Source organism: Myotis daubentonii, chromosome 4 (assembly GCF_963259705.1).
Source record: "Myotis daubentonii chromosome 4, mMyoDau2.1, whole genome shotgun sequence".
Lineage (NCBI taxonomy): Eukaryota > Metazoa > Chordata > Mammalia > Chiroptera > Vespertilionidae > Myotis > Myotis daubentonii.
Window position 1 is genome coordinate 34,638,595 of NC_081843.1, and position 27,117 is coordinate 34,665,711.

General features: G+C 54.5%; 1 protein-coding gene across 12 annotated transcripts in view; it reads right to left on the reverse strand.

Moving 5' to 3' along the window:
- Positions 1 to 26: 26 nt before the first annotated feature.
- Positions 27 to 27,117, reverse strand: part of CUX1 (cut like homeobox 1) — a 371,745-nt gene continuing 344,654 nt past the window's right edge. For 8 of the 12 annotated variants that reach the window (XM_059693533.1, XM_059693539.1, XM_059693536.1 and 5 more), the window contains one exon: positions 16,826 to 26,594. In XM_059693533.1, coding sequence (XP_059549516.1) covers positions 25,928 to 26,594 — 667 coding nt within the window. In that variant the 3' untranslated portion in view covers positions 16,826 to 25,927. Of the gene's footprint in view, positions 807 to 1,099; positions 1,165 to 1,825; positions 1,907 to 2,301; positions 2,359 to 2,918; positions 3,003 to 4,129; positions 4,247 to 6,788; positions 6,902 to 7,612; positions 7,680 to 8,284; positions 8,413 to 16,825; positions 26,595 to 27,117 lie in introns of those variants that run through there. The other 4 variants (XM_059693543.1, XM_059693542.1, XM_059693541.1 and 1 more) reach the window with 1 other exon arrangement.

The following is a 27,117-nucleotide window of genomic DNA, read 5'->3' on the forward strand; positions in this document are numbered from 1 at the left end:
CCAGTCACAGGGCACGGGCACCAGTGTGGCTGCAACCATATGTTTATTCAAAGCTGGACACGCAATTACAAATTGAACAGGCAGATCTGTCAGTGGCCCAAGGTGGCCATGCTACGATGTTCTGCTTGGCCAAGAAGCACCTGGGCCCGTCAGACCAGTCCTTGGGTCTGAAGAGCCCCTGGCTTGGGGTGTGCTCACTGCAGACTCCTCACCGAGAAGCCAGAATACCTGCTAAATAATAAAGCAAAAATCATGGTGGGTCTGGGGGTGGGGTAGAGTGTGACCAAGGTGGGCTGGGGGGATGGACTCAAAGACTCCTGGCCTGTAAGGAAGGGTCCCCTACATCTTGGGAGGTGATGATGGGTCCCAGGGGATCCCAACTGGTTTAACCATGGCCAGAAACAGTGGAACACAGTGTCACAGCATCCCTGCTACCAGGGCTAGAGGTCAAGCTCTGGGCAGGGCCCAGGCCAGGTCACAGCCTGAGATGGGGCTGAGAGACCCACGTGGCTCAGCCTGGCTGGGCCATGGGACTTTCTGGGCCGAGGAGGCCTGAAGTGGCTGAGACATCATTTTAAGGGAGCCCAAGGGGACTAGGACCTCTGGTACTGCTGGTGGAGGGCAAGGGCAGTTTCCACGGGGGAATTTCTAGGGAAGCCTAGTCATTAGAAGCAGCTGAATAAGCAGGGGCGGGGAATGCAATCATCGCTGATGTGAGTGGGGAGGCCCCGAGACATCACTGCCACAAGTCACCGGCCGCTGCCCCGTTGTCATTCTCGTGGAACTTGTGCAGGTGATCGGCAAACCTGTGGGACACAGAAACCTCTGCTGTGGCTGAGTGTAAGAAGGAGAGGTGTGTGTGTGTGTGTGTGTGCACACGCGCGCGCCGTGGGTGGGAGGGGAAGGCATAGAAATCTCCGGGGTTGTGCACCATGTGATGGGGTGGGGGATGAGGGCAGCAGGCATATTGGGGGGCTGTGAGGTGAACCAGAGTGGGGGGAGATGGCGGAAGGCTGGGGGACAGGGAACAGAGGAGGAGCTCAGTGGTGCTGCTGAGTGTGGGGCCGTGGCGGGGAGAGGGGGCTCAGGGCATCCTCACTTCTTGGCGCAGAAGGTGGTGCAGTCCCTCTCCACGCTCTCGCTCCACGCCAGCTTGTAGAGAACCTGGCCAGGCGGAGACACCATGAGCTGCCCGTTCTGCCTCACAGGCACTCCTGCAGCCACCTCCAGCCCTGGAACAGTTCTCAGGGCCCAGACCCCAGGCAGTGGGCCTTAGAGATGCTTCTGTGCCCGCCTGTTTCCAAGATGGTCAGACAGGCCTGGACCTGGAAGCATCATCCCTAACATGCTGGGTGTACCCCTGCCGGGCCCTGGGTCAGAGCGGACTTCAGACAGGGGCCACTGGACTGTGGCCTCACTGGGGGTGGGATCTGAGGCCGGAGCCCTCGGTGGGCGCACCCCACATTCTCCTCTTCCCAGACAGTGGACATGCAGGCATCACGAGGCCTCTGTGCTGTGCCACTAACAGGACGCCCCTTCTGTGTGCAGCCCACCTGGCTGACCCTTAGTAGAGTTAGTAAGACCCTCTTTCCTGCCTTCCTCAGACTCCCCGCAGCCCTTCCCTTCACCAAGCCCGCCCAGGACTGGGCCCCGGATGGAGCTGCCAGGCCTCTCCCCGAGGGCCCAGTGGGGGGGCTGAGGCCCTTGAAGGGGAGAGAAGTGGCCAAGAGCAGATGGTGGGGCTTGGGGACGGCCTGGGTCCCTTCTGCCCTGGAGGTGAAGGGAGCATGATGAATGCAGCCCTGACCACTGCTTCGGCACCCACCAGGAAGACCAAGCAATGCAGGAACAGTGTGTAGAAGAAGCCGATGGTGCGCGCCATCTTGTTGGAGAGAACCAGCCGCCCCTGAGGAGAAAGCAAGGTGTGGAGGGGAGTGGGACAGGCCTCACCCACTCCTGCAGGGCTGCCCTGGCTCCTGCAGGGTAGGCCCCGGGGCAGCAAGGGGAGCGAAGGGCAGGCAGTTGGCTCCTGTTCCACTGCTCAGGCCAGGAATCTGGGCCACAGGAATCCTAACGAATGGCATCCCTGGCAGCAGGGTTCCCGAATCTACCACGAGAAGAGCTGTCCCAGAGGGGGGAGGGGACCGTGTTCTGGGTCACACAGCCACTCTTGGTAGGGCCTGGGAGGGGTCAGTGAGGTCCTGGAGGCCTCTCCAGACTGGATGGCAGGTGATGAGGTGGCCTGTCAGGGTTGGTGTCTCTGGCGGCCCAGACCAGGTGGGCACCCAGGAGGGGACTCACCATGCTGAGGGTAGCCTTGTCCCAGGGGCTCAGGCTCAGGTACTTCCGCTGCCGCTCCTGAAGTGGGAGGGATAATGAGAGGGCCCCAGAGGACCCCACCGGCCGAGCTCACTGCAGAAAGGGACCCTGCCCTGCTGCTCCTGCAGAATGCCAGGGGCTGCCCCGGTGCCCAGTCCTATTCTGCGTGATGCCCTCCCAGGGACAGCTGCCTCCTGCTCTCTGTGGTGGCCCATTCTGCCTATGGGAGTCTTTAAGGGCAGGACTTCAGTGGCCTGAGAGGTCGGGGAGGGAGTTACATAGATTGGGGGGCAGGGTATACTACAGGTCACCTGACACTGGGAGCTCTTTGCCTGTCTGCCTGCCCCCCCCCCCCCCCCCCCCCAGTGTACACGTGGGGTTAATCCAGTCACTGTCATACGCTCACAGAGCCATCAGGCAGGTGTTCTGGGTGCTTTGGGCCCACCCAGGATGGACCCTGAGCCTCCATGGCACCCAAGTGGGCGTGCAGGGGGCCTGGTGGCTGGTGGAGGGGGGAGTAAGGGAGGGCTGAGGCCAGGTGAGGGGTGGGTTCTCCAGACGTCCCTGCCCTGCCTGGCCCTGAGGCCAGGCTCACACACCCGCTTGCTGAAGGAGGAGAAGGGGTCCAGGCGCTCCTCGTACTGGGAGGAGTACCGCAGCTCCGTGTCATCGCTGCCACTGCCCTGTGTGGGGAGAAAGGAGACCAGTCATGGGGCCGACAGGAAGGCCCGGGCTGCGGGAAGGCTGGCGGGGTCACAAGGAGCCTCAGCAGCGCGGCGAGGGTGGGGAGGGGGCCCACAGTGACGGTGAGAATGTGGCTGGTGCCACGGGACCCGGGGCGCTGCCCAGGGCCGGGGGTCCCCCATGAGCTCAGGGCCTCTGTGCCTCAGGGCAGGTACGGGGACGAAGGCCCAGACAAGGGCTGGAACGTATAAGACAGTCAGGGCTGGGCCCCATGCAAGGAGGTGGGTTTAGAGGTGTTCGCTGGGAGTGTGGGGAGGCGGTGGGGAGCAGGCAGAAACCCCAGCCAGCCACCAGGTGTGTGTTCCCGGTTTGCACAGAGTCTGGGCGCCCTCTGGTGGCCCGAGAACAGCTCCAAGGTGGAATGGGTGGCTCGGGGCTGAGGGTCATGTTTCAGGGAGGCCCCTTCGTAAGTGTCACCGCCCATTCTGCTTCTCCACAGTCACAGAAGGGTTTCCTCGCACGAGGTGGTCCAGCAGCAGCCCTCCTGGGCCCAGAACCAAGTGAGTAGGTTTCCACTCTGTCCTCTCTTTTTGTTAATCCTCACCTGAGGATATTTTTTTCCATAGATTTTTAGAGAAAGTGGAAGGACAGGAGGAGAGGGAACAGAGAAAGAATGAGACACACACACACACACACACACATCAATTGGATGCCTCCTGCATACATACCAACCAGGCTGGGCGTTGAACCTGCAACCCAGGTGTGTTCCCTTGACCAGACCCTTTGGTGCCGGGCTGAACACTTGCCAGGGCCCGCGCTGGGCTCTGGATTGTTTTTTGGGGGATGTTGGGCCAAATTCTGGTATGGTTTTAAGCAAATGTAAGTTTGTGTTCTCTGCCTCTTGCTGTACCTCACCACCTCCTGGATGGATCTGATGCATGAGCCTCCACTAGGGCCCTGTGGGGGGCTCTCCCCAGCTTAGGGAGGACAGCTGGCAGGCAGAGGGGGCCAGATAGCCCAGTGCTGCCCAGCAGGCCACTGCCCCCGCCCCTCCTGCCTCGGAGTGCCCGCACTGCCGCTCTCCCTGCCTGCTACACCTGGGGTTGAAACTGGGGAGGGCACTTACCCGGCCAGAGTAGTTCTGCAGGAACTTGATTTTCTCGAAGAGCTTGATGTTGTCGGCGCGCAGGCTGTCCAGCTCGCTCTGCAGGGCTTGGATGGTGTGCTGGGCCATGCGGTGCTCCTGTGGGCAGGCAGATGGTGGGTGGGCAGCAGGGCCAGCGGGGCAGGGGTGGCGGGAGAGGCCTCCAGGCTGGCACAGCTACTGCTCCTCTACCTGCAGCCTCTTCTTTGACCTACTAAGACCGACCCTCCTCGGGCTCTGGGAAGTGCCCCTTTTCCTCCTGTGACCTCGCCTCAGGCAGAAGTCACAGTTCTTGAGTCAGGTTTCATCATGTTTATTTGTTTATGGTATTATCAGCCTTTAAAAACTATCATCGAGACATAATTCATATAACATAAACATCACCCTTTTAAAGTTTACAATTCAGTTTTTTAAAAAATCTTCACAATTCTATCCCCACTAATCCCAGAGCATCTTATCACCCCAATAACCTGTCCGTAGTCACTCCCCATTCCCTTTCCTCTTCACGACCACTAATCTACTTTCGGTCTCAATGGATTTGCCTATTCTGGACATTGCATGTAAATGGAATCCTACACTATGTGATTTTAATGTCTGCCAATCTAGGGGCAAGGTGAAATGGGACCTCATTTTTCAATTTTATTCAAATGCTTAAGTAGGTGTTTTCTTCACATTGTTAACAATTCAAACAGCACTAAGAAGGACATGATAGTAAACGCAGAATTACCAAACGACCCAGCAATTCCACTTCTGGGGGTACACCCCAAAGAATTGAAAGCAGAGACTCGAGAGCTATTTGCACACCACACTCGTAGCAGCATTATTCACAGTCGCCAAAGATGGGTGACCCAAGTGCTCATCAACAGATGAATGGATACACAAATGTGGTCTATCCATACAAAGGAATAGGATCCAGGCATAAAAAAGAAGACAATTCTGGCACATGCTACAACACGGAGGAAGCTTGAGGACATGATGCTTAGTGAAATAAGCCAGTCACAAAGAACAAACACTGGATGATTCTGCTCACATGAGGTGCTTGGAAGTCATTCACAGAAAGAGAGTAGAATGGGGCTTGGGGGGCGGGGGGATGGGGAGTTAGTGCTTAATGGGTACAGAGTTTCAGATTGGGAAGATGAAGAGTCCTAGAGATGGATGGTGGTGAGTGTATTTAATGGCACTGAACTGTACAGTTAAAAATGGTTAAGATGGTAAATTTTGTTGTGTGTGTTTTGCCATAAGTTTTAAAAAGTACATGATAAAAAGTCTAGATTTTCAAAGCAAAAGGTAGAATACTTAACCCTTACTTTTTCTCTCCCATGTAATTTATTTTGAAGGCCTTCTTTTGAGGGCTGCATAGCATCCCACAGTGTGGCTGTCCCAGTCCCCGACGGGCATGTGGGTGCTCCCAGTCCACTGCCCGTGCAGGCAGCGGTGAGGGGAGCCTCCCTGACATCCTTCCTTTGCAGCCTCATGAGCCTGGATCACAGAGGGTCTCATGGGATCTGGCCCACTCTCGTCACTGGACCAGCACTGGGCCTGGCCTGCAGTGGGTGCTCAGTGAATGTCTGCCCTCCCTGGTCTGAGCCTGGAAACCGGGGGACTGTGGGTTTGGAGAGGAAGGGTCCAGACATTCCAGCATCAAGTGGCTCTCTGTAAAGGATGGAAACCTTCCTGGCTCATATTCTTCCTTGGAGAGCGATCAGGGGGGTTTGGCTCTATGGGATGGGGAGTGGGGTCTGCAGAGTCCCCAGAGCCAGGATGGTGCCACTCTGGGTGCTCCCCTGGTCTGACACTGGGTCCTCTACACTCTGGATCCAGTATCTACTCCCTCTGTGGGGACATCCTCGAGGCTTTAAAAGAAATAGCGTGCTCCTGCATCTTTTACTCCGTCCTCACTCTCTCGGGTTCTGCTCCCTATTCTTTCAAGACCACAGCCCTCCTGCTGGCGCTACTGTCAGCATCCACGTGTCAACAGTGCGCACGTGGAGGCACCTCACATCAAAGGCCCAGAGGCAACGGACCAGTCACCTTTGCTGACTGCCCCTTCCTCATGGTGCTCCTCCAGGAAGGCCACCAGCCAGGTGCTTAGCAGCCAGTCGGCTCTCAGACCTCACAGAGCACCTCGACATCCCTAGACCGCGCGTCTGTATCGATCTCAAAGGCCCTCCTCTCTCCAGCTTCCCCTGCTTCTCCAAGTCTCCCATCTGATTTACAAGTTTCTTCTTGGATGACGGTGACCACTCCCCAGCCTTCTGTCTGAATTAGCTGCCCAAGTGATCCTTCTGACCCTCCAGCCTTTGCTCTCCTGCTGAAATCCTTTGCTGGTGCTCCAACCTGGCTGTGGGGCACTCGCCTGGCAGCTCTGTTCTCACAGGAGCCCTGCAATGACCTGCACTCCCTTCTGGCATACTGTCCCCGTGTCTCTGCTGACGTAATCTCCTCTACCTTGGGTGTCTGATTCCTCTTTCAAAGCCCAGCATGGCACGACCTCCTCTAGGAAGCTCTCCTTGACTGCACAGAGCAAATCTAATCCCTCTGCAATTTGGGGTCTGCGACACATCTTTCTCCCCCAAGTCTGAGTGTCCCCCACTGTGTCCTCAGGTCCAAGGAGTGTAGGGGAGGGAAGCATGTGACTCACAGCCTCCAGCTCCTGGTTCCGGGTCCGGAAACGCTCCCTCTGGCTGGAGATGATGGATAGCAGTGAATCTACCTGGCCCTCGGGGAGGGTGCCGCTGGCTGGTGCCGTGGGTCCTAGGAAGGAGGGGAGAGTGGCTTGGGGCGGAAGGAGTCAGAGCCTAGTAGTGGGCCCTCAGGTTGGGTGGTCACAGCCACGAGGGAGCTCTGGCCAAGTGCCATGGGTGGAAGGCACAGGGTGTCTAAGCACAAGGTGACGAGAGGTCGGGGAAGGGTGGCCTGGGGAACGGGGAGGGGTATGACATGAGGATAGGGGCCCTGGGAGGGGAGGCTGCCACAGTCTGAAGGCCAGGCCCCACCCCATTACTCTGTACTTGGATCCAAGACCCCTGCATCTGTCAGACTCCAGCTCCAGGGGAAGCGAAGGGCCACCGATCTCGCTGGAAGCCAGGAGCATCCCCTCGCAGGTTCTGGCCTCCACACTGGAGAAGGCCACCTCTCCATCCGCGCTGGGAGCTCTCTGGCTGCATTTCCACGCCAGGGCCTCCCTGGGGAGCTGACCACCACCCGCCAGCCCTCTACAGGCCACTGGCAGGGCCACAGGGGTCAAGACCTCAAGGGGGCATGTCAGACTAAGGCCTACAAGGGCAAGTGGGGAGCTCACCCCTCCTTAATGTTGCTGCTGCATTGTTGGGATGGGGCCCTGACTTTCTCTGGGGGAGGGGGCATGCTCTTTGGAACCAGAGCTCTGGCTGCATCACTTCTTCTCCCTTCCCTGCTCCCCACTGGCCGATGGCTGCCCTGGGGGTCAGGTCGGCCCCTCCTCACCATAGAACAGGGCGGTGGCCTCCTTGATGGGCTCTGGGATCTTCTCCAGGCCGTGCTCGGCTGCACCCTGCAGGTGAGAGGAGAGGTGGGGAGGTACCTTCACATGCGGCATTGAACAGTCTTTCAAGTGCCAAGCACATGGGGGGCAAGGAGCAGTGGGGTGGACTGGCGGCAGGGGCCACAGGAGGGCCGGGAGAGGCCACCTCTCATGGGCCACGAAAAAGAAGGCAGGGCCCCCGAGCTTACCCCAGAAGCTGGAGCAGGGCAGGGCTCTCACCTGGCCACTCAGCCCTCATGGCCAACAGTGGCTGGCATCCCTGGTCCTGCCAGCCAGTCTGCTGTGTGCCCTGGGCCAGCCCGGCTTCTCCTGAGCCCCATTTCTTCATTTATAAAATGAGGGGGGTCATGTGATGACCTCCAAGGGCCCTTGGGCTCCAGCCTCCCATGATCTTTGGGCCTCAGTCCTCTTGTGAGATGGGTGGGTAAAGCCTGGCCTTGCTCCTGCCCAGAGCTCCCAGGGCAGAGGTCCACGCCAGTGCCTGAAGGGTGCTTGTGCCAGTTGGAGGAGGCCTGCCTCTGTCTGAATTGGGCCTCCAGGTGAAGTGAGCAGGCAAAACCCAGAGAGAGAGCCCTTAGTGGGTGGTGAGGGGGGAGGGAGTAGAGGGGGCTCACCTCGGCATCTGGCCGCTGGATGGACTGGATGGTGCTGAGATCCTGCTCCAGGCGGGCAATCAGCTCCCTCTGCTCAGTCACCATGGCCATGGCCTCGGTGACGTGGACCTGCAGCTCTGCACAGCGCCCTGTAGCCAAAGGAAGACACGGCCATCAGAGGGAGCCTGGTGGGACCCGGGGTGCCTGTCCCCTCCCTGCCGCTCCAACCACCGGGCCATAAGCAGGACTTCCTGGGGGCCACAGCGGAGTGCTGGCTGCTCCCTCCCCACCTTCTTCTGCCTGAAGGACTGCCATCGGAGCAGCCAGCAGGGTCAGGGGCACTCCTGGCCCCAAGAACTCTCTGTGCTCATGAAACCCCCGGGGAAGGGAAGGAGTCCAGGTCCAGGACTTGGGGAACACGGTCCACCCTGGCTCTGCCATGACCAGCTGGGTGAGCCTGGCCACCCCCTGCCGTCAAGCAGGGCACGGGGGCTGAACAAGGAGCCCCAAGTTTCTTCCAGGGCTGCTGCCCTGGGTCAGTGACCAGAAGAGGCCTCGGGGGTAGCAGTGGTGGAGAAAGGTACTGAGGTGCAGTGTGAGGTGGGCAGGCCTCCCTCAGACCAAGTAAGGGCTGGGGGATGAGCGGCCCCACCTCTGGAGCTGACACCAGTAGCCCCTCACCCAACAGGCTCCAGCACAGTGGGGGATGGGGGTGGAGGGGACCCAGGAATCCCTGTCCCTTTCTCCTCCATCCAAGTGTACAGTGTCTTTCCCACCAGGCAAATCCACGTCCCTGCCCTTTTGGGAGGTGGGAGATGTGGGAGCCTCCAGCAGCCACTGGCAGGGCAGACAGTGGTGGCTTGGAAGCCAGGCAGACCCAAGTTTGAGTTCTGGTCCTACTTCTGGTTGGCTGTGTGACTCTGACTCTGGGCAGTTGAGCCACCTGGTCTGGGCCTCATCTGTAAAATGGTGACAACAAACCTCCCCAGAGAGGGAGGCCCAAGCCCTGAGGCACACGGCGCTCTCCTCTGGAAGGACTGCATGGCCACCAGGGGGCACTGTGGTCTCAGAAATGCCCAAAGGCCCCAGGCTATGCAATACCAGCAGGGCCCCTGTGCCTTCCAGGTGGACTCGCCCTTTACTGTGAACCCTGCTGACCAGCTGGCCAACCCAGGCCAGGACAGGGGCAGGGGCAGTCGGCTTCACCCGCTCCACCCGCTCCATCTCCTAGGTGACCGCTGCATGCCAAACCCTTTACACACCTCACCACAGTCCAGGAAGTCAGAACAGGTGAACGGAGGCTTCCCAGACTGAGACCAACCCCCAGGGTGTCCACCATGGCTATGTCTAAGCCCTTCCCACATGGGGGAAGGCCCAAATGGTTCAGATCCTGAATAGATTTCTTCCTTTAGACACCACTGAGCACCTCTTTGTACCTGGCAGGTCAGTGGTGGTGGCAGAAGTGAGGGTCCAAGATGGGGCTGGGGGAAGAGATTGGACCCGAGGGCAGGGCCAAGTTGAAGAGGGAGGCCTGTGGGTGACAGGGTTGGGAGCGTGTAGGTCCTGGATGGCCTACGAGAGCTTTAAGCAGACCCCATGGGCAAGAGGCCCAGAAAGACCCCCCAATGCCATGACCCGCTGGCCTGGAGGTGGGGTCCTGTGGTCTCAGACCTGCAGGATGGGACTGGAGAGCAGCGTCACCTTGCTGCGCCACACGTGCTTAGGAGGCGAGGTGGACAGAAGTCGTGGTGAGATGGGGGAGAGGAACCGAGAGAGGGGACGTTCCGGCCACGGGGAATCCATAAGGACAGCCACATCAGGAGCACATCCAAAATGGTGTTGCGATGACCGTGGGGGTGGGCACACAGACCCCAGCACGAATGGAGGTGTGGAGCCCAGAGAAGGCTAGGTGAGGAGCATCTCATTTTCAGGGATGAGGGCCCGGGGGACCGAAGAGACAGGGCAGAGGTGGGGAACCTGTGGAGCGGGGGACTGCTGCCCAGCAGAGCGAGCCCGCGTCCCTGGAGCTGTGCACGCAGCATGGTGCAGCGGGAAGCATGACGTGAGGGCTGGATACAATGCCAGTGAGATGACTCCGTGGACTGCATATTTTGTCTGTCACCAGCCTGTGGCCATCCCAGCCTGGTCTCAGCCAGGACCCTGGGGTAGGAGGGACTTGTAGCCTCTGGAGGCATCTGTGTGCACGGGGGAGATGTGGGGTCCCCAGGCGGGTGTTCCTGTGTATTTGTGTCTGTGCCTGCTGCCAAGGGGTTGGGCACACAGGTCCCTGCCCGAGCACACACGTGACACTGTGAATGTGTGAGGGCCCTGACAGCAGCAACCCTTTATCCCAGGCAGCCCCAGCCTGCGGCGCCAGGGGCTTTGTTAAACTGGCCTGGACAGCCTGCCACTGCTGCTGCTGCTGCAAATGCACCCAGACACTGGGTTAGCCGCTACGTTGATCTCTGGGGGTGCAAGGCTGAGTGAAGAGGTGGCTGTGCGTGAAACTGAGGGCTGGCTGGCATGCTCACAGCAGACATGGAGGATGGCTGCCCGTGAGCCCCAGGGAAGAGGCTGGGCAAGGCTGGGCAGTGCAGGTGATGGGATAAGACTGAATGAAGGCCCTAAGCAGGGGCACGGGCCCGAGGCTGCAGTGGCAGGACCTGGACATTGTCTGGGAGCCCCATGGATGGGCCTGCCATTCTGCACTGGAGGGATGAGAAGGCCAGGAGCCTGACCACGTGGGTGTCCCTGAAGGAGGGCGTGCTCTCCCATGCCTGGAACTGGCCCCCACACGGGGAACGGGTGAGCAGCAGTGTGGTTTGCTGTACTGAGGATGACGTGCTAGTGAACAGCTAAGGGGACCTCTGTGTGGGAAGCTGGACCCCTGGGCCTGAGCGGGGAGATGCAGGCTGGCGAGAGCTCAGGGCCCAGGGCTGGCTGAGCCCCCAGCAGCAGATGGGGAGCCCAGAGGGCACTGCGGTGAGAATGGCTAGGGCCTCCTGGAACGCTGACATTTTCAGAGGCGTCCTGGGAAGGACCCGGAGAAGAGGAAGCAGGAGGCGGGATGGGCATCAGGAGAAAGTGTGTTAAGGCACCAAGCTGAATAGGGAGCATCAGCGGGTAAGGAGGGCTCACTGGTGTCGCAAGAAAGGCTGAGGGGTGAGGGCTGGAGCGAACCACGGGGAGGGTTTGGTCAAATAGCAGTGCAGCGGGAAGCAGCAGGGGTGTGGCGGAGGGACCTGGGCACCACTCTGGACAGATGCCAGATGGGGCAGCACGATGGGCAGACACTGTGTGAGGGGATGTGCTCAAGAGAGAGGGTGTTCAGGAGTACAGAGCATGCAAAACCGAGTATCTGCATCTGGGGGATATGCCTGCATCTAGGCGGGGCGACACGCAGATGAGTGTGGGGGGGAGAAGCGGGGAGGGTGGAGAGAACTCCCTGCCTCTGCAAGGTGGCAGAAGCCCCTGTGAGATGGGCCCAAGGCAGCCTCCTACCCTCATGGAAGTTCACGAAACCACCTCCTTCCCGGGGAATCTTCCTAGAGCAGCGGTCGCCAACCTGTCGGACCTCACGGACCACCAGTGTTCCTCGGACCACTGGTTGGCGACCGCTGTCCTAGAGAGTGCATTTCACAGAGGGGAGAAACAGCAAAGCAAGGTCAAGGTCAAAACTTAAGGAGGCTGGACTATGACTTAAGGTCAAGAACGATTTCTGACTGTATACTGATTAAATGCAGAACCTTATCACAACTGGAGTCGGATGGCAAGGTCTGGGAAGTTGTGTCTACCACTTTCTTTGCGGGGGGTGTGGGGGTGTGGGGGACTCTGTTATTCAATCAGCCACCTGCAAGCCAGGTAGGCGCTCTGGGGCTGCTAAAGGCACAAGTCTCTCTGCGTGGAGAGCTCTGAGGGAGGGAGCAGCTCACACATCCACCCCCGCCCCGCCTCTGCACCTGTCTGTCCCCCGGTGGCCAGAGATGAGTGCTGAGCACTCCCTGTGCCTGCAGGTGCCGCCCCTCACTCCTGTGCAAGGGCCCCCATTCCTGCCAGTGAACTCCCTCTCCTGCAGCACCAGCTCTTGCTTCTCCTTTCCACAACTACGGAGCACGGTCCCCCATCTGATTCTCTCCTTTCCTCTCCATCCCCTCCCCCAACTCTCTCTCTCCTCTTGACTTCACTGCCCCTCCAGCTAGAAGATGTCTTCTATTCTAAGTGTTCACTTTCCTAAACCTTTCCCATCAGACTCAGATACTCACTATGTCAACTGTCCTCACCAGCGTCACACATCTCTGTGCTCAGCCCTCGTGTTACTGACCCATCGGCACCTGGTTTCCAGGTCACTGCACCCTCCTGGCTTCCTGTCCTGCTGGCCGCCCCTCCTCAGTCCCCTTTGCTGGTTCTCCCCCTTGCTGAGCTGGGAACATGCTGCACCCGGCACCGCCCCTGCACTCCGTTCTTCGTTCACTCTGGCCACCTGGGGTCCATTGGTAAGCTAATGACGCTCGATCTGTATCTCCAGGACACCCCTTTGCGGGGCGCATTCTCTACGTAGATGTGCGACTCAAACGTAACAGGCACAAACTGGCCCTGGCATTGGGACTACACATGTGCCAGCACGAAGCCCCACGGTGACCTTGCGCCTCGCTAATGTGTGCACCCTTGGTGGAGGGGCTGGGGACACTTTCTCCCCAGCTGGGACCCTTGCACCCAAGCATGGCTGCAGATGCTCTCGGCGACACCCGAGTCCTTCTAGATGCCGGGTGGAAAGAACAGCCTCACCTAGAGCTGGCTCACCTCCAGACTGGCTCTGTGTTTATCAGCATGGTCACCCCCTCCCCGCCGGTGCACCTTCCCCACTGTGGTTCAGCACCTGGTCTGTCTCCCCTTTGGGCTGTGAGCGACTTGAGACCACTGGACACCTAGCTTGGAGCACGTCGCTGGCACACAGCAGTCCTCAGTGACTATCAATCTGCTCAATGTACCAGTGAAGGAACCCCGCCACTCTAGAGCTCAGCACCATTGATGTCTGGGGCCAGGCCATTGTTTGTGGGCGTGGGAGGACTGTTCTATGCATCCTAGGATGTTTATCAGCAGGTGTGGCATCCTCTAGAGCAGCGGTTCTCAACCTGTGGGTCGCGACCCCTTTGGCGGTCAAATGACCCTTTCACAGGGGTCGCCTAAGACCATCCTGCATATCAGATATTTACATTATGATTCATAACAGTAGCAACATTACAGTTATGAAGTAGCAACGAAAATAATTTTATGGTTGGGTCACAACATGAGGAACTGTATTTAAAGGGCCAGAAGGTTGAGAACCACTGCTCTAGAGCAGCAATTTTAAACCTTTTTAAAAATCTCATGGCACACATAACCTAATTACTAAAATTCTGTGGCACCCCAAAAAATATATTTTTTGCCAATCTGACAGAAAAAAAATAGGTACAATTTTGATTCAGTCACACAGGATGGCTATTGCGTTGGCTGTTGTCATTTTTTTTTTTTTTTTTAAATTTGACAATCTAAGGGAAGAGTGGTCAGTGCCCCTGACGTTTTAGAAATTCTCGCAGTACACTGGTTGAAAATCACGGCTGTAGTTGCCAGTAGCATCCCCACCCACCTGTGACAGCCCAAAATGTCTCCAGACATTGCCAAGTGTCCCAGGGGTATAGTCACCTGCAGTGAGAGCCAAGGCCCCAGAGGATCTAGTCTCCTCAAACATGGGAGGCTTCTGGGTTCGGCTGTAAGTGGATGGGGATCAGCTTTGACAGATGCTTAAGTCAGATGGGTCTCTAAGAGGGAGCCGCCTCTGTGGAGGGTGCAGCCCCCTCTCCCCAAGAGTGGGGAGCAGGGAGGTCCTCCTTCCTGTCTGTGACAGTCCAGTGGTGGCCGCCTCGGACATTCAAGGACACCGAGCCTTGAGTTTTCATCAGGGGCTGGAGAGCTGCTGGGTGTGGAGGACCCTGTTACCTAACCTGGGTGCCGATTGGTACGTCACAGGCGTCACCACGGCGAGCTGAGGCTGGCAGGTGCTGGTCTCTGGGGCCCCTCCTGCTCTGGCCCAAGGTGGAAACAACTTGGCAGGCAGCTGCTCTAGCAACCAAATAATGTGCCGTATTTGATGCCCTGTCTATCACCCTGGCCGACAGCCACGAACATGCCCCGGGTGCCCGCCATGGGCCCAGGCGCCATGCTGAGCAGTGTGCAGGTATTATCACTTAGTCATCTTAGCAGCCCTGTGAGACTGGCATTATTATATTCCCTTTCCAGAGATGGAAAGAGAAGCTCAAAGAAGTTAAATTCATTCATTCTTTCAGAAAAGATTTCCCGAGCATGAACCAAGACTTGCCCATGTCACACCAGCTGGTAAGAGGAGATGCTGGGTCTCCAACTCCAATGCAGTGCCCCCTGACCACAAGGAACGGCCTATGCCCCTCTGGTCAGTGAGTGGGGTCCTCAAATCTAACTCCCTGGAGCACCCCCCACCGCGCCCTGAACAGAGCAGCTCTGCTTTACCTGTCCACAAACCATTTTGCTTGGAAAAAAAAAAGGTGCTTTCCACCGACATTCTGAGACCCCAAGCTTCTCGGAAAAGGCAGGAACCTATGAATGCCTACTCAAACCAGGCTTGGGCTGCATCTCCCACTTCCAGGAACATAGCTCATTGCACGCTGGGTGGGCCAGACTCCCATCAGGAACTTGAAGACCGGCCCCACCGCGCCCCAACATCACCATCCGGTTCTCACCACCCTACAGGAACCGATGCCACGTCTGTGCGCCAATGCGGAAGCAGTGACCCCAGAGCCGCCATGCAAGAGCCGCGGAGGAAGAAGCAACCAGGTCCTAAGACAGCCACTTGGAGCCCCCTTTTAAAATCCTCACCGGAGGATATGTTTGTTTGTTTTTTAATTGATTTTAAAGAAGAGAGGGAGAGAGAAACATCAATGTGAGGGAGAAACATGGATCGGTTGCCTATGGTGAGTGCCCTGACCAGGAATTGAACCTGCAACCCCCTGGTGCACGGGACAACACTCTAAACAACGGAGCCAATGGGCCGGCTAGAGGCCCTTTTAAACACAGCAGACGGGATCATGGCAGACGACTCCCTCCCTCCTTCCCGCCCTCCAATAATTATATCATCTTGTTGCCATTCCCTGTACATCTGCAATTGTGTTTCCTCAGGGCATCAAATAAGGCACATTATTTCATTCAGACCCACTTAACTACAGGGCAAGGAGAAAGGCCACACACAGGGCGGCTAAGCACTCTGCCTGGGGCGGGGCATCGCCCACTTGCAGCCACAACACGAACTCTGGCTTCCTCTGCTGCCGCTGGAACTGGCAGTTTACAGAAGCAGAGGCAGGCCTGCAACACCACGTGCAACTGCCGTTTGCTTCAGTAAGTCTCACTTTAAAAGCACTTGGGGAGATCTTAGGACTTTGTGCTAAGTGTATTTTTTTTTAAATATTTTATATTTTAATTTAGCTAGTAGTGGATCTTTAAAAATTGGGGCATACCTACACTAGCAAACAGAAAAATAGCAGAATGTTAGCTGAGCTAGACTTGACTTTGTCAAACCGGTAGAGCTCTAGTGGTTTTATGCTCATTCTCCCGTCTGAGGGGAGGGGGGCAGAGATCTGGGGGCAGTTTTAGGCAGACCCATGTCCTCGCGTGACCAGATGAAACCCGGGGCTGCCAGGAGCACCTGGCACTGATGCGAGACTGTCCCAGGCTCCGGGGTCTCGCACTGGAGGTTCGAGTCCCGTTTAACTCATGTTTCTGTGTCACATATAGGAGCTTCACATTCTGAAAACTACAGCTTAACGCACAACGAACAAACACCTCCCAATCAGTCATACATGAGGAAGGATGGCGACTCTCTTCCAACCCTGTAGATCTCAAGATGAGAAACACCTGTCACAGCATTCGGACCACCTAGCAGCCAATTCTCAGAGCTCTCCCACCTCCAGCCCCGAGACTGGCGGGAGAGACAGGCCCCTTCTCAGGAGCCAGATCATTCCAGAAACCCACACGACACAGCTCCCTTTTCCTGAGTGGGAACTCACTGGCCTGCATTAACGGGTGCCCTCGGCTGCTCCTTCTTCCCATCAGGAGTCAGGGACACAGCGCGAGACCCCACAGCGCAGGCTGAGGCCAGGCAGCGGTACCTGTCTGTGGCCTTGGGCACCCAAGCTACCATCGGCCCAGTGCCAGACCCAGCACTGTGGGCCACCTTTTCACAGACAATAAAGTGGGTGCTGGGGAGGTCAGTGCTTCAAGGGCCCCCAAACAATAAAGGTGACGACAGCGAGCAGGGACAAAGGCCCTTACGGAGCAGGCACCATGTCTGCATGGGAAACTGGACAGTGGGGCCTTTGCACCCTACCCACGCCCAGGTTTCTGCTGCCACCTGCCAGGACGCCACACACCACCGGAGCATGGGAAGCTGGAGGAACGGCTGCCTCGGCTGGCAATTCTCGAGGTGCCTTTCAACCCAGAATGACAGTGTTTGCTGCTTCTCAGGCCAGAGCACTTTAAATAAAAACGACCCACACATTCTTGTGTTTGTATAAAAGATATTTACTTCAATTATCACACCTAGGGTGCTAGTGAATAATAATAATACATGGTGTGAGTTTCATACAGTGATATTGCTTCTCCATATCATATAGGGACCGTTGTACAGTGCTGAGAACAAACATCGTATGGCTAACCAAAGACAGAAGGGACAAGGCCGAGGGTCTGACGGGTGCCTCCCCCACCCCCTTGCCAGCCGGAGCAACTTTTGACTCTTAATGTTGAAAACAAATAGCAAGAAATAAAATGTTACCAGAGATGGGTCACAGCAACACAGCAGAGGCTTCTCAAAGCTATTTGTACAAATAAATGATGCCATTTTTTTTTTTTTTTGGTCAGTTGGGTCTCTGTGAGGATCTTTTAAAAAAGTCTGTGATTGTGAGTATTAACAAACAAGCTCTAAAAACATCTAAGACTTAGTGCGTTACAGAAAATATAAAATACTGCTAAAATGTAAGACACCACGATACACTGGGGGGAGCTGAGCTTATTAAGAATTCTCCGGAAGAAGTCGCCACTCGGTGAGCGCGCCTGGCTTGTGCTGTGTTAGTAGTCTGGACAGGAGCGTGGCTACCCGCTCGCAGGCAAGTAGTTATTGCACAATTGCAAAGAGCTAGGTCTTACTCAGTGGGAAGGGATGTGGGAAAACCTTTTCTTTCCCCACTTTTATTTTATAACAAGCTATTCTCAAATGCTTTAAGAATTTTGAACGAATCCTCACATCTCCAAAATGCACAGCATTTTCTGAGGGGTCTCAGAAGGTGGGACATGAGATGCCCGTTTTCTCAAGAGGCAGAAAACGGCTCAAGAGAGAGACATGCATAGACTTATTAGAGAGAGATGGAAACCCTTTGGGGCGGGGATGAGGACAGTTCTTTCATTGGAGGGCATTCTTTGAGAGATGAGAACAGAACCAGGACCTCCAAATGACTTCAGGGAAGGGGAAAGTCATGAGGTGGAAAGTGAGTCGGGGGTGGGTGGATGGGAGCAGAGACAGCGGTCTGGCTCCAGCTGGGGTGAGCAGAGCCCCTGCTTTGGCCTGGGGGAGCTTCCTTCTCTTGTGCCCATGAGGGTGAGCCCCCAGGCCCGAGGCCAGACCCACTTCGCCCTCACACCCCTTTGCAAGCAACTGGGTGTCTTGTTGGCTGTGCTTCTACCACAGAAAGCTCTGCCCACATCTAACTTCCCTACACACTTAACCACAGTCAGGGGAGAGGGGCTCCCCCATGACCTCCTTGGTGTGGATCCTCAAGCCACAGCCAAACTAAGAACACTGTTGCTTCAACAGATGGTTTTGACCAAATTCGTATGCAAGAAAAACAACAACAACAACAGCAGCCAACTAAAACATGTCAACCCACATGAGCCTTACAAGAAACCATTCTCTCCCTCGGAAGTCATAGCCTTGGCCAGGCCGCCGCGCCCCTCTGACCAGGGCTCCTCGCGGAAACTTCATGAACCCAGAAGTCTTACAGAGGCTCTAGGAGGCTTTGGGGAACTCAACCTTGCTTTTCTAAGTCTCCTCTGCAGCTCCTCACACGAATGTTCTTCAGCTCGGCATTTCCTCACACTGGTAGGTTTTTGTTCATCGACTCTCATTTAAAAAGCCACGTGAAGACCACCAGTGTTTGAGTGGCTACCCTGGAGACAGACGTCTAACTCTGCGGGAGAAACCCCCTCTGCCCCCAGTTAAATCCCCAGGCCTTTCGGTTCTTTTTTGGGGGGTGGGATGGGGAGGGCAGGAGGCAGAAGACAGTAACCACTGGAGTGATAGCAAAAAGCATTTATAACAACAACAACAACAACAACAACACAAAACAACAATATACTCCTGATAAGTACTTAAATGATTAACCTAATAATAAATAGAAGAGGATAGAAATATTTTTTTTTTTCCTCAAGGAAACATCCTTTTATAATTATCCTCACGCACGCTGGCAGGTCAGTAGCAGTCAATCCATCTCAACAAGAAAAGGTTAAGTGCTGGAAGGGAGGTTCTCAGCTGCTGAGTCACAAACACCCCCACGCTGCCGCCCAGACAGCGGTTCTGGCCAAGCGCCCTGCAGGTCTAGCTTGGTGGTCAGCAATGGGCAGGCGGGGGTGGGGGGAGGGAAGCCTGTTTCCCTTCAGTTCATGAATAAACGGAACTACAGTGAACATACTCATCCACAACCTGAATCGTCCTGGTCTAAAGCTTACTTTGAGTTCATTTGGTGTGCAATACATTATCTCTTAAAAATGAAGAAAAATGATTTCTATTGCACAGAGCTTTTACATATAGTCATCTATTTAAGTGCTTTCTGTTTAAAGCAAACTACAAAAAAAAAAAAAAAAAAAAGACAAAAGGAAAATGAAAAAGGAGAAAAAAGGAACTACAGAACAAAAGCAGCCCCGTGCCACTTCCATGTGTCTTGCTGATGGGAGTCTGGTTTCACCAACGGAAGTCCCAAAGCTTCCGCATACACTGTGCTTCTGATTATTTTCCATAGGGGTGTAGCTGTGACATTGGGATATAAGGCACCTTTCCTTTCTGACCACAGAAAGCTTGATACATAGCAAACAGCACATTTTGTGGTAAAATTAAAGCCTAAACACTACAGAAATTACAGTAACATAGGCTACACTTAACAGTACTGGATAAAATGATCATGAAAAGCAACTTAAAGGTATTTTAAAAGTTTAGTAAAGGGGATGGGGAAAGCGCACATTTATGAGTAGCCTAATGTCTTTCTCTCACTAATCTTTTTTAGGGTTCTTTGTCTACAATGCCCAACTTTTAAAGTCAGCATCTTTGAGGAGACTAGGCGCTTTGGAAATGTCTTGTTAAAGCTAAATGTCACTTCATCCAAAAGCGAAAATGGAGATGATGCCACTGTCAGCGTGGACACGGGATCTTTGGAGGGAGGAGGTGGTGGAAAGGTGGCAGCCGGCCTGGTCGTGGGGCAGTCCCTGCAAGTGGGACTGGTGAGGGGGGGTGCATTTCCCTTTCTTCCCTGGCCAGGCAGGAGGCTTGCAGGCTGCTGGGGCTGTTGGGGCAGGAAGACTCTGGGATGGGGCCCATTTCGCTCAGCTGGCTGCTCCCCACACCCTGTCCTCTGCTGCCCTGATTCACCCAGAGGGCTCTGGCCTCGGCTTCAGCACCCCTCTAGGGCAGCGGCCGCCTACCTTTCGGACCTCACGGACCAGCAGTGGTCTGCGGACCACCGGTTGGTGACAGCTGATCCAAAGATTTCCTTAAACCAGCGGTCGCCAACCTTTCGGACCACCCGTTGGCGGCCATTGCTCTAAGGCAGTGGTTCTCAACCTTCCTAATGCTGCGACCCTTTAATACAGTTCCTCATGTTGTGGTGACCCCCAATTTCATTGTTACAAATTGAACATAATTAAAGCATAGTGATTAATCACAAAAACAATATGTAATTGTATGTTTTCCGATGGTCTTAGGCGACCCCTGTGAAAGGGTCGTTTGACCCCCAAAGGGGTCGCGACCCACAGGTTGAGAACCGCTGCTCTAAGGGGTTTACGGGGGGATCTTTTTGGAAATTTAATTGGGAACTTGTTTCTTCCTTTCTTCCCCCAGTAGGTTTTATCTTCCAAAAGGCAGACACTGCTGGGAATGGGAATGGTATTGTCAAATTGGACCAATCTCTTAGCAAGCAAGCGAGCTGGCCAGCCTGCCACTCAATGGACCGGGAAATGGAACTACATCACGTTGGAGTCCCAGGCCACCACCTCGCCACTCAGGGCAGGAGCTCTGCCTTGTGGGTCACGAAGGCTCACCTGCCATCAAGGCCCCAAACTGCAGAAGGACTGGGGGCATTTTTACACGCGAGCTTTTACCAGTAAATGCTCAAGGGCACGGTGATGGCACCAATCTTACGCTCCCACTTCCAAATCTGTTCCATCAGGAGGACACTTTGGCCACCATGGTGGATGGATCCACATCCAACCAGCAGCCCTGGGAGCTGGTTTCCTTTAGCACTGGGTGGAGACTGGCATAGTCGTGGGAAGCCATGTGACTGAAGGCTGGGTGAGTGGGCTGGAGAACGCTATATCCTCTCCTGTCTTTGAGATGTTTCCAAAGGAGTGTCACAGCGGAGCTGAAGTCCTAACCTCCCAGTGTCAGAGAGAATAAAGACAGAGTTCCCCCATGCCCGGCGGGAACCCTAGGGAAGTGTCCTCATGTGGCCATTTAGGGGCAGCCCAGGGCAAGGAAAATGACTGTGATGGATCTTAACAGCTGAGCAGAAACGGGCAGAAAGAAAAGGCAGGCCAAAGACAAGGCCCTTTGAGGCTTGAGACTGTCCCTGCCTGCCAAGGAAACAGCTGACAGATCTTTAGGAACAGGTGGAAGTCAAGAGGAAAATCCATGGCCTCAGAGAGCACAGCTGTCTGTCAGGTTGTGCTCACAAGAGAGAGATGCCTTCCCACCAGGCTTCGATCATGGATGCCACCCTTCTAGCATTCTCTCTCCCCCAGTCCACTTGCTGCACGGTTCAGAGGGTGTGGGTGAGGAGTGATGTCAAATGGGAGCATAGGCTAGTGAGGTAGACGGGGATAAATGAGGGCTGTGACAAGGGAGGACATCCAGGGAAGGAGCCAAACCTCCAGCCTGAAGGGATGCGCCTGGTTACATCTCCCCTCACAGCCGGCTTTCTGGCCTCCAAAAGCAGGGGCTTGGGATAGCCACAAGCAGACTCTTGTTTTTATAGGCCTGTGGAGAGGCGGCTGTCATAGTGCATTTAAGGTAAAGGCTATGGTCCCCCAGCTCCAGCTCTCGTAAGTCACTATCACTGTTCCACTTTGTGCTAATCCCAGGATGTGCATATACTCCCCCGGCTCCTCTGCTATTTTCAGTGAGGTTTTGTTTTTCTAAAATCAGAGGAATGAAAAACATTGCAAAGAATGTCAATAGAGTTCATTGATTAGTCCTGCATGAAAGAACATGAGTTCAGGAGAAAGAGAGAAACCCAGTCCAACATTAGCTGGAAGGCACCCTCCTGCAGCCCGAGATGCCTGGTGATTCTTACTCTAGTCTCTCAGAGCATGACGCTGCATGATCTTAGGGGAGCAAGCCGACACTGGAGCGCTCCCGTGGATTAAAGAACAACCTGCCTTCTGCTAGGTTTGCTCTCGAGCTGCACAACTGATGTGCCCTCGCCAAGGAGGCAGATGGGGTGTTCCCTTCCTCCTGGACCCAGGGTAGGGGACTCTTGTGCCAGAGAGAGCACAGAGGAACACTTAACCCAAAGCTCCATAGCACTCTGGGTGTGGACCACTAACCAGGAGACCTGGACGTCCACATTGGACAGGATGGTTTTTAAGTGGGGAGAAAACAAAGATGCCAACAGGAAGGAAACTGGGCAGGGAGGCATTTGTGCACTGGAAGTACAGGAGGCCATGAATGGTTACCTTCTTGCCTCAGTCACTTGCCCAGATACAATGGCCAGGGTCTGAGAGTAGTCATACGAGTCAAGATCCTGGAATTTCCTGGAGACTTCTCCCAAGCCTGCATCCCAGGGCAGTGTGCTGACCATGAGCCACCTTGGGTTGTGATGTTCCTCAGGCAGGTCGGCTCTGAGGGTAATTAAATTGAGCTAATGGCCGTGGTTATTCTTTCTCAAGAAAAGCGGTCTGGTGGACAGAAATCACAGACATCCTGGCTGATCTGGAGATCCAAGGGAAGTCACTTGAATGGGTCTAGGCCAGAACCCACACACCTTGCACCTCAGACACCACGAGAGAGCATGGGCAGGAACCAAGGAGCAAGAGGCTGATGTGAACACTGATTTTATGCTAAGCCTCCACTTAGCCAGATAAGTAATGGCAAGAACCTTAAGTTATGAACACTGCCTCCAATTAACAAAAAGAAGCCATTTAAAATGGTATAATGGAGCTTGTAATTAAGTGTTAGTGTTTCGTATGGAACCGTTTTCCCCAGGGGAGAGGTACACACCAGCTTTTTAAACTGATGGAGCGTAAAGAGGAGGAGGTCAGCTGCCTGTGGGAGCCACTGCTTGGAACGCCAGCCAGCTGAAGGTGAAACCCCACGGAGAAGATGCTGTTCAAGGCACTTGAATATTGCTTATCAAGATGAAAGATCAACCCTTAGACTCAAAATGAGGGGTGCAATGAGGAGGGAGGGACACTTCCTGTGCTGACAGGTTTCTGTTATTTAGTGGCAGCTCTTAGTATTACAGAAGGTGATAGCTTAAACACAGAAGAGGATAGGGTTGGGATCGCAATAAAAACAATAAATAAAGAAAAAAATACAAATACAGAACTGCAAGCAAAATTTAACCAACTGATTGTATCAAGCACCCAGATGTAAGTCTGGCAAAAAAGACAGAATGGAAATAAACAATAACCTAGTTAAAAAAAAAAAAACCCACAAAAAAACACAACAAAAATGACTAAATTGCTTGGAAGAGCCAAAGTGGCTGTTTTAGACTGTTACTATTTGGCCACAAGAATGAACAATTTTTATAATTTTTCAATTTCTTCAGATTTAATACCTCCATATATAACAGTCATGCCTTTAAAATTAAAACACTACCCTAGTATTTCCTGTTAACTCCCTGCTTTTGATTCTGATGAAAATCAGATATTTAGTGATTCATCACACATGACAAAATTCCCTCAAGGTTTTTGTGGAGAGGACACCACAGTACTGTCAGGGGCTCTGCTACTCACTGTCCTAAGGGTCACTAATGCAAATTCGCTCTTCTTAATGCACCTGAATTGGGCCGGATGTTAATCTGTATCCCCTTAAGCTCCTTCATTCTGAATTCTCTTCTCACTGAACCGGATTTCAAGTTCAGAGATGATGCAACTATCAAAAGACAAACAGCCTGCCTCACAGCCTCCTAGAGCCTTCTGAAAACTTCTTATTCATGAAAAGGCATTGTCTTTAGTGTAGTGACTCTTAAATTTGTGAAAACTTGAACTAAGTGCTGCAGCTGAAGGTTAAAAGACTGTAAATGAAATATATAATTTCTAAAACATCATGCAAGAAATGTGGTTTCACATCTTACAGTCAAAGTCCTACAAGTTAATTAATACAAGCACACTGAGGTGTAATAGCGGGAGCATACCTCTAAAATTATAACTCCCTCCCACCCCCAAATCAAAAAAAGATAATATTAAACTTAAGAAATAATGAATGCACCATTAAAATGTCATCCAAAGATGTTGACCTAAGACAAAGGTTTCAATGATACACAATACGGTCAAAAAGTTTTCAATCAGTAATATACAGTATGACAACTACATCTTGTAAATTATACCCAATACTGCCGGCAGTCTATCCCTCTAAAGAATATTTGCCCCTTTCATCCCTTCCTAACAATCAGATAATAAAATACAGCACCTATAAATAAGCAAAAAAAAATATATATATATACCGAAATCATCTATTGTTAGTTTAAAGATATGGCAATAAAGGAGTCTAAATTAGCAAACTTGTAGAAGCCATAACTGATAAAACAGCTTATTGAAAAAAGGTGGCAGTAATGCACTCTATGTGTGCACAGGTACTTAAGAAAATACACAGACGTATAAAATTGCACACACGCACACACGCACACTCTCATCCACCTCTATTCTCACGCATATACACATAGACAACAGGAGGAATCAGAGACAAGTTAGACTTTTGATTTGTACTCAGACTGCCCTAAAAGACTAAGTAAAAGACTGCATAAAAGAACGTTCCAAGAGGCAAAATGAATGGAGGGTCAACGGTCTGGTCTGGAAGCGAAGAGCATCGGCGTTTTGGTGTCAGTTTGGGCCATCTCTACGGGGTTGGGAGCAGAGCCCAGATTGCTACGTTCTCTCTTCTGCAGGGAAGGAAGCTTCCCACGACTTCAACAGTCATCAGTGCTTGTGGTGGGAAGAGAGGGAAAGAGAGAGTCCGCGAGAGCCCTGCCCAGGCCCAGGGAGCGGCGTCCCCTGGTGGGGCTCAGTCCATCAGGCGCCTGGGAGAGTGGTGTGAGGTGTGGTGCCTTCTGTGCCAAGGAAAGACTGCTGTCTACGAGGGGCGGGCCGTCTGGCCCCAGAACTGTTTGCTCCGACCCGAGCGGCCTACTCTTTCCTCCTTTCTTCAAATGCTCACCTATGTGCAGACGCACTAACGCAGACGTAGACACCATAAATTAAACGAAATGAACGGGTACGTGCTACAGTTCTAACTTGTCTCCTAAACCTCCGAGATATGAGGTCTGATCAGCGTGCTCTGCGGTTAGAGGTTAAAAAGCAGATTATAAAATACCTAGATTCGGATCTTTTCTTTTTGTCCTGATTTGGCCTAGAATGGAGTGTATTAAACAGACCCTGGTCAGCAAAAGCCCAGAGTCAGTTAAAGCTATGGATCAATGTGCACTACATGTCAGGATTCTATTCACGTACAAGAAAACACTACATCAGCTACCACAAAATCAGTTATTTTCCTGATGTGACTTTTCTTTTTGTTAAAAAATATGTGGAGTAAATGTGTTTTATTTTAATTCAAAGTTTCAAACGAGAAGATTCTTTACTTGAAAATATTTAGGAATCCAAACTAGTGTGTTTAGAGTCGGTTTGACTGTGCAATCTCTTAGTGGCAACTGAACAGCTACAAAAACTTTCTTTTTTAATTTTTCTGAAAAATCCCCCCTCCCCCTTTCCTGGTTTAAGAAGATAATAGTGTATTATCGCTCTGAAGCCATTAGATGGCAGATAAAAAGCCCCCTTTTAATATGTGGGTTTGATTTTTTTTTAAAGCCCACACGAAAGAGGAGGGCGCAAGGCAAAGCTGTAAGAGTTATTCCAGAACCTGTGGAAATCACTTAGGGCAATAAAAAAAACACTTCAGGGTACAAAAAAGCTCGACTACACATTTCCGTTTTCTTCCTTGAAAACACGACAAAGATTGGGCTTAATGCTCCTTTGTTTTCTATATGCACCTTGGCCTATGGCGATTTTGCCCTGTGGCCCGCAGGGCAGTAAGTGCGCAACATGGTCCGGGCCGCGGAGTCGGCGCCGCCCCTGCGCCCCCGCTCGGCGCTCGGCTCCATCCCGGCCGGGCGGGCGGCGGGCGGCGCCTCAGAACTCCCATTCGATGGGCTCCTCGCGGCTGGCGGCCTTCTCCAGGCGGTGGATGATGCTGTTCAAGTTCGCGGCCTTCTTCTTCCTCAAGGGGTTGTCTCGCGAGTCCCGGCGCGCCGCCTCGGGGAGGCCGAAGAGGCTCTGCAGCGAGCTGGGCCTGCGGGCGGCCGGCGCGCTGGTGCTTGGCAAAGCGGAACTCGGGGCGGCGTCCCGGGCCCGGGCGGGGCCCTCTCCCGGGGCGGCTGAGGTAGCGGCGTCCTCCCCGGCGGCGGCCGCGGGGTTTGGCACAGGCCGCGGGCCGTCCGCGGGGCCTTCGGGCGGCAGCGGTGCCCGGGCTCGGCCCTCGTCGGCGTCCTGCGGGGCCGGGGTCCCCGAGGGCGTTGGCTCCGCCTTCTCCGCCGGCCGCGGCGCCTCCTCTCCTCGCTCCTCCGGGGCGGCGGCCTCGGCGGGCCCTCCCTGAGACTTGGTGGCGGCCGCGGGGCCGCCCGACTCCTCAGCGTCCGCGGCGCCCGGGCCCTCGGCGGCTTCCACGCCGTCACAGCTGTCGCCCTCGGAGCTGGGCGCCGGCCGGCTGCTGCGGGCGGACGGGGAGTCGCTGGCCCCGGCCTGGCCCTGGCTCCCGGCCTGAATCTCCTCAATGAACAGTTCTCTGCGGATCCGAGACCTACGAGACACAAGAGGGAGGCGCCGTGAGCTGCTGTGCACAGGTGGGCACGGCCCTGCCCTCCCATCCGCACGCCTCGCCCTGCTGCCCGGCCGGAGGCGGAGCCCGGCTCCTCGGCTGCCCGCCGGCCAGTCCCTGCCCACCCCGGGCCTAGCCAGGAGCCCAGCACAGCCCGCACTTTGTTTCCCACACGCTGTGCCTGGGCATAAGCTGTCCCGCCCGCTGGTGGCAATGCCAGTCCTTCTCCACCGGGATGGAGGGCAGTGTGACTCATCTAATGGCACCTCCGTCTCCATCCCACCCACCGCTAACTGGGCCGCGAACGGCCAGGTCCCATGTACGCTCCGCACACCGCAGGCCCAGCATGGTGCCTACTGGTCCACAGGAATAAACGCTGGCGGCGGAGTAAATGGAATTACAGGACGCCGGAGAGAACCAATTGTGAGACAATGCCCAGAGTGAAACCTTCAGCATCCATAACCTTTCTCCCAGCCACAGGGCAGGGGCGCTGGTCAAGGCTGAA